Source organism: Micromesistius poutassou, assembly GCF_964030765.1.
Source record: "Micromesistius poutassou genome assembly, chromosome: 6".
NCBI classification, from domain to species: domain Eukaryota; kingdom Metazoa; phylum Chordata; class Actinopteri; order Gadiformes; family Gadidae; genus Micromesistius; species Micromesistius poutassou.
Genome location: NC_140276.1, coordinates 7,567,775 through 7,575,274, shown reverse-complemented (window position 1 = coordinate 7,575,274; position 7,500 = coordinate 7,567,775). Strand labels below are relative to the sequence as shown.

General features: G+C 44.1%; 1 protein-coding gene across 1 annotated transcript in view; it reads left to right on the top strand.

Moving 5' to 3' along the window:
• LOC311344798 (teneurin-1-like) overlaps positions 1-7,500 on the top strand; it is a gene marked incomplete at its 5' end in the record, with an annotated part of 147,131 nt that overhangs the window by 26,519 nt on the left and 113,112 nt on the right. The window contains 1 exon segment of the mRNA XM_084469138.1: positions 5,216-5,465. Within this exon segment, the coding sequence (XP_084325264.1) occupies positions 5,216-5,465 (250 nt within the window).

The window sequence follows — 7,500 nt, the reverse complement described above, 5'->3', positions numbered from 1 at the left end:
AGCGGAAACCAAGCGCGGCATACATCCCCCCCCCCCCGCCCTCCCTGTATACAAATCAATCGGTAACAAGTCTGTGGGCCCAGTCACTCACTAGTCACTTAATCCGAGTAACATTCAGTAAGTCTTTCCTAATAGCATCCGTTTGTTTACGCTGCTTCTTATGTGCAGTACCTGATATCTGCGATTTGACCCAAATGGTTTATTCATTTTTAGTTGTTGTTTGTTTCTAAACATGGCTTTCCATCTTTTTTTTTGTTTTTTTTTATTGTTGTGAAGAACAGTTTGTGCTTGGAGCGCTTTACATTTTTTGGGGGGAGTAAATTTAGAACATAGAATACTGTTATCCAAAACAGCTCAGAGACGTGAGAACAACCTCTGGGAACCATTTTGACAACATTATGCCATGTTTTTCTGGCACAACAAAACGTGACATGAACACTGATAGTTCATAAACTATTAAGCACTAATTAAGATCTCTGCCTGTTTACAGATAATCAAAGGTTCGATTTAATTGTTATGTGATGGAGGGATTTGATAAGAAACGCTGGCAATTCAGCCATCATTAGAAGTTCAGTAACGGGTAAGTTGTCTTTGGAGGAGGAAAAATGAAGTACAAAGGAAATTTACAGAGCCGCCATGCATTACTCAAATCATACTTTTATTGAAATGTGGAATGGGAAACACAGCCTCATCAACAAGCACAAATAGCCAAGCACACACACACACACACACACACGCACAAATTCAATCACATGCAAACTACTCACACAAATACACTCCCACATGCGCAAGAAACCATTTGTGGTGAACATATGGCATTACTTCAGTAAATCTTCAGTATCGGAATAGACTATACATAGAAAATACTTTGCTTTTCCCCTAATATTTCCAAATCATAACACACCATCTCCCAAAGGCGAATGCTAAAAAGTCATAAAAGCTTACTGAACACCTCCTCTCTCATTTGGCATGTCGACAGCTATGTTGGGTCTAGGGCATCTCAGAAATAATCGTGCCTGTATATACGCACATCAACTCCTTAGTATGTCCCCCACCTCCCATTCATTCTAATTTGGCAAAGCATCACAATAAAAGCGCGAAGCAGGTGCCTCTGATGGCTACGCTTGATGAGGAACGCCTCGGCGGTCCTCTCCCAGGTGGACGGTGCTCACCGATGCTGTAATATTCCTCGCCTTCTGACAGCGTTCCGTCTTGCAGATCTATCCCGTCTCGTCCTGGCGGAGGACTTCAAGGCTAATGTTGCATTAACTGTCAGTAAAAAAACTGACTCTTTCGTGGCTCAGGGACTCCGTTTTGGGGAGTTCTGTCCCCCCCCACACTTCTCTCGGAAGTGCAGGGCCAACCATGTGTCTTGCTGAACATGTAAAACAGCTTTGACGTGTCGGGTTTTCCGGTTAATAGCGCCGCTCCGGCGTTGGTGGAGTGTGTCACACGAGCATGCACACACATGAACGTGGACACTACACCCACACACACACACACACACACACACACACACACACACACAGAAACACAGACACACGTACGCCAGAGATGCAGTCATTAACATGCATGGAACAGCAAGCCCAATAACAGCTTTTTTTTTCTCTAATGCATACTCCACCTCGACTACAATTTAACACAAATGCACTTGCACAGATGAATACTCATGGGATTTATATGTGTTTGATTTGTTTTTTTGTGTGTTTTTTTATCCTAAGAAGCTCAAAGCAGAATAGGGATTTAAGTGAGAGAGAAACAGAGAGAGAGAGAGAGAGAGAGAAAGAGAGAGAGAGAGATAGTCACCGAGCGAGAACTAGGAGAAAAAAAAAGGAGAAAACAAAGTGATAGAGGAAACAAGAGGGATGATGAAGGCAGAGAGAGAGAGAGAGAGAGAGAGAGAGAGAGAGAGAGAGAGAGAGAGAGAGAGAGGGAATGATAAAAGATAGATGATATAGTGAGTGAGAGCTTTAACTGGACCCTAAGGTTAGCAATGTGAGGGAATTACAGCCCGGCTAGCTCATTCCGCTACGCTACAGTACTCATAATAAACATCACATGGCTAGCTTGCGCTGAAGGGTACGAATTAAGCCAGAGCTGTTAGCCTCTTAAAGAGTGTTCCCTGCATCACCCGGCCAAGAGCCTATTTATGGAGCGTCAGGGTGAGCATGAAGGCAGGTAGCCTGGCTGAGCTAGTGGGCTAGGGCCCACCTGGGATTCATGTCCCTCAATCAGCGTGCTAACAGTAGCATGTCAACCAGCAGGACCTGCAATATTTATGATGTGTTCAGGTTCCAGGAGATCCGGAAGAGTCGCTCAGATCCGCCCCCGTCTCCCCCTAGCCTGGCAGAGCCAGATGAATTGCAAACTGCAATTAGTGCGGAACCTCTCCGTTCATTTTCTCGATTTCAAAGGGGCGTCCCCAAGAGGTCAGGCAGACCAAAATGCCGCCGGAGCCAATTGGTCAGGCCTACAACCAATCATAGCAGCCAAACGGGTGATGTAGCGCTGAGCAATGGTGGCAGAGAGCTCTGTTTTCTCCTCAGAAGCTTCAAGTACAGCGTTCTTCTGTTAGTGAAAACACAGCGTACAGTTCGTTTCGATAAGCGGAATCAACGGACTGCATTCTTCTTCATCATCCTCTGCCCCGCCATCGTATTTCTCCCGCCTCATAGTAGATAAGCGGTTGTGATTGGTCGTTTGATCTGGTACCGGGCAGAAATCGTTTTGTATGGGAGGGAAGCCGGACCTTATCTGCAGAGCAAGTGAAACATGAGCCAGCGAGATTCGCCTGGATCCCCGGCTAGTCTCCCCCCACCTCCTCCTCCTCAACAGAGGGGATGAAGGGTACTAGGGGGTCATGGACCCAACATCCTCCAGCCCAGAGACTCCTGAACGGGGTACTAGTATTCTGGGGGAAGGTGGGAAGGTTCCAAGTCAGGAGTACTTTTACTTTTAAGTAGATTAATATTTTATTTATCCTTCTCAACAAAACAAAAATGATGAAGTCAAATATTAATTGAATTTGGTGCACATAATATATTCTATATGTTCAAGGTTTCCCACAGCTTTCTATGGGCGCAACGTCTCCGCTAAGTGACCGACCGCTTCTACAGACAAATGAGCTTTCTACAAAACGACATTGAATGATGCATTCAATTTGACATAACATATCGGCAACGCTTCGCCTAATATACCATACTATGGGCTGATAAAATAAACCTGAGGCAGTTCATATAAAAGGGCTTGTACAACATATCGTCCCATCGCAGTTAACGCCTCCATTTCCAGAAGCTTAGCAACATAGGAATGTTATTGGTAGTGAATGTGTCTCTGGTCATTGTTTAGGGTGAGCAAATCATTTGTCGTTATGAGGAGAATTTTTTGTGTTTAAAACTGCCACAGTGTTTCCCATGTGAGAAATGTCAAAGTATTGTTTTTATTAGCCAAGGGAACAGTATGTTTACGTTTATTTAGTATTTTACGTAACTACAACTCTCTCAAGGCCTCACAAAATGGCTGATGTCTGATTGTCGCACAGTACTTAGATTAGGAGACTGTAGAGGCGTTTGACTGATTTCAAATGTTGAATAGACGTAAATGAGTGGTTTCAGCTTCTAGAACGAATGTGCAACCAGTCGATTCAGCCGAACAGAGAATATGCACGAGGCCAACCGCGAAGGCCACTGAAGAGAGAATGTTTTTCTCCAGCTTGTGTGGGTTGTGTGCATTATACCTAATGTTGTTATTTTGTTATTTTTTTTTTTTTTTCTTTGCCTGACGCAATGTGACGCAGGCACGATCTTTAGTTTGTTGCTTTCCTGTGCCTTGCTTGTGACGCCATATTAAAATGTACAAACAGGGTAGACGATTAAAAGATTTAATTATGTGTTTATCCATTTTAATGAATTCACTTTTCATTAATTTATTGAAGTCATCCGTCAGGTATTAGTGTTGGGAATATAAATATAATATAATATATCTGTTTCACCTTTTTTCCTACAATTTAGCTTTCAGACCCCTGCCGCCTCATTTCTGACCGATGTGTCTCTTCTTTGATGGGTTCGGGAAATCCATCTGGCTTGTCAATCACGTGTAGCTAAGCTCCACCACAAGTGATTCAATGCGATCCTTCTCAATGGCAGAGGAACATAGGGTGGGGGTGAGCGTTTTTTGGGGTGTTTATTTTGAAACCATTGCTTCTGCTCTTTTCCCAGCTCTCAAATTGTGCCTACAGCAGCCTATGTAACCTGTTTGATGTGGTTATAAAAATGCACATGATTATTAATAGTTGTAACCCCATTACTGAGAGAAGGGTAAAGCCCTGCAACAGGGCTCTCAGAAGGATATCCCCCTCCACTAAACCTTTTTTTTTGTGGTAAACCCTGAATGTTAAATAAATAACGCAATACAATAAAGTCAAAACTACATCTCAGCTTCCTACACATTGGCCACTACAATATTAATAGTATTAGCTCCAAGGAAAACATTTTGGGTTTTGCTGTTCATGAAGGGAAACAGGAGCTGTGGGGAGGGAACATAATATAGAAAAGCTTGTGGAGAAACTGCTCTGGACCACCCTGAGCAAACGCAGAGGGGAACAAGAGATGGACACAAGCAGGAGTAGCCTTTCCTATAGCCTCTGTTCAGACCTCACACCCTGCGGCTCCTACACAATGCCCAGGCCCATCAGCACAACCGCTCAGATCCTGTGAGCCAACCACTCCTAGACTAGCAAGAGAGGAAAGGATGGGGACAGTGTGGGAGTCGGAGCTTACGCAGCCCGGCCAGTCCCCAGTCCCCAGTAGTGTGGTGGGCAGTATTCCCCGAGCAGCTAAGTAATGACACGGTGGTAGGGGAGGGGAGAACCCCCAGGAGGTAGGGCAGTTAGTGGTCAGATGAGAGTGGCTACCCTGGGACAGATGCCGGGGACTGAGACTCGCTGAGCTCTGTTGGAAACACAGGCAACATTAGTGAAGCTATTTGTCATTCTAGCCCCCCCCTTCTCCCCGATAACCCACATTGCTTTCTGTACTTTCTGTTCCTTATCTTCCTTGGAACCTCGTCCTGCTCTCATCATCTTCCTCCCATCCCTCATCATCCTTACCCTGCTCTTAGTCATCCTTTCTCCTCTCCCGCCTCCTCTTCCTCCATCGCCTACTTATACTTATCCTCTTCTCCTTCTTCCCTCCCCCCCTCCCCCCCCCCTATGCAGACTTACCCAGCAGCCCCGGAGGTCAGTTCACCTTCCGCCCGCTGCCGCCACCGCCGCCGCCGCCGCACGCCTGCACCTGTGCACGCCCGGCGCCGTACGCCCAGGTGAGCCTGCAGAGGAAGACCATGCCCACGCGCTGCCCGAGCAGCCACCAGGGCAGCCAGCCGGGCACCGAGAGCGGCACCAACACGGACCCGGCGCAGCTCCACAACAGCTGGGTGCTCAACAGCAACATCCCCCTGGAAACCAGGTGAGACGGGTGGCGGGTGGCGGTGGGGGGGAAACACGATCATCCTTCAAAAAGCTAAATCCGGCGCAGGTGCGACAAATAAGTTGTGGTTGTGTCGCTGAAATATATATATATATTTTTTTTTTTTCAAGGATGCCTTTTTTTGTATTTTTGTTGAGGTTTTATGGGGACTTTTCCAGGTGAGAATAGAGATCTTAATATGGGATGTGTCTTGGATATCAGTCTACACTATCTGTGTACGGGGTAGTTTTAAAACAAGCTGTGAAAGGACTGGATGTATACATTGTGATACAAGCAATTAATGTTTGATTAGAGGGCTTGTTAGCATGGAAATGTGTTGCTGGAGGAAGAAAGAGGAATAAAAATGAAGGCTATCTTTAGAGGAGTCAAATGTGAGTCTTAATGACTCCACTAGTTAGAGTGTTCTTTTTATCTAATATTTTGTGAAATTTTCATCTAGTCTTTTGCACTTTAAACACAAGTCTAAAGATAAAAATAGTCAAAATAACGATATTAACCAAATCTTGTTGCCTAATCAGTAGCTAGCTATCACTGCGGTATACGGGGAATGGGGTCGGCCTGGCGATTGTTAGTACCTGCACTTGGTTCTATGAAAGTCTTTACTGTACAGACGGCGATATATTGTTTCACTTCTTATGACAAATGTACTTATTGTAAGTCACTTTGGATAAAAACGTCTGCTAAATGCCCTAAATGTAAATGTAAATGTAATCATTGATAGAATGACGAAAGAATGACTTCCAAAATCTCTCTTTCATAAACCACAATTTGGAAACACTGCGATAAAAAAATTTGCAGAGCAAGAAAGTTGACGGCACAGATGTTTTGTGCCGCCAGGATAAAGTTGGCACCTTACAGTAATAACATTTGATTGGAAGATTAATTTAATGTTTTTCCTTCCATTTTCTTTTCTTCAGAGGGAAAGCAGGCTGTCCTCACCAGAACTTGCCGGCTGCCGTTAATGAGAATTTGTAAGGGTCGTAGAAGCAGCGTTTAAAATGAGCAAAGGGTGAGATGGGCGGCCTGCCAAGCCTGTAGAAAAGGTTTTTAATAAGATATGAATCAGGCCATAATTAGATCTTCACTCATTTAAGGGAGAGGAAGAATAGAATTACAGTCAATGACAGTTTAAATTAATCACCCGCAAGATGCAAAAATCAACGCTAAAGACTTGTCAGAAGTCCATTGTATGTATGTGACTAAGTTGCGAGAGTACTTTTGCCGTAATATGATTTGCAAGCTTTGTTTTTTTTGTCTTAGGGAAGATCAGATGGATACATCTATTGATGTATATATCTTTAGTATACTACACGTGAACCTCCTAAGATGCCGCAATTTGATTGGTTCGCTATCTTGGGATATTGGGCAATATCCTGAAATTGAGATCTTAAACTCAGGATATTGTTTTGGTCGTCTCATATCTATCTATCTATCTATCTATCTATATATATATCCATCCATCTATCTACATTATCTACAGCATCTATCTATCTAGCTATATCTATCTAGCTATATCTATCTATCTATCTATCTATCTATCTATCTATCTATCTATCTATCTATCTATCTATCTATCTATCTATCTATCTATCTATCTATCTATCTATCTATCTATCTCTCTCTCTCTCTCTCTCTCTCTCTCTCTCTCTCTCTCTATGTCTCTCTCTCTCTCTATCTATGTCTCTCTCTCTCTCTATCCTGCTTCATCACCAATGCGCGGTGTTGCGGATCCTAAATGCAATGGCGATGGCGGCGTTGCGTGTCGGTGCATACGCATTTGACATTGTCTCCCCCTCCCTGGCGCGTCAAGTCTGCATCTTGTTTCGTTGTCGCTCATTTGATATATCCATACTGAAGCGTATTGACGTTGTGTCGGCGGAGATTACGATTGTTTGAAGTGTCCATAGATTTCCCTTTCGCCCGCGTATCGTCTGTGTTCCTGGAGAGGTCAGTGGCTTGTAAGTGGTGGGCTGCAGATATAGATGTTCAATATATTTGACCGGGGTCTTTCACT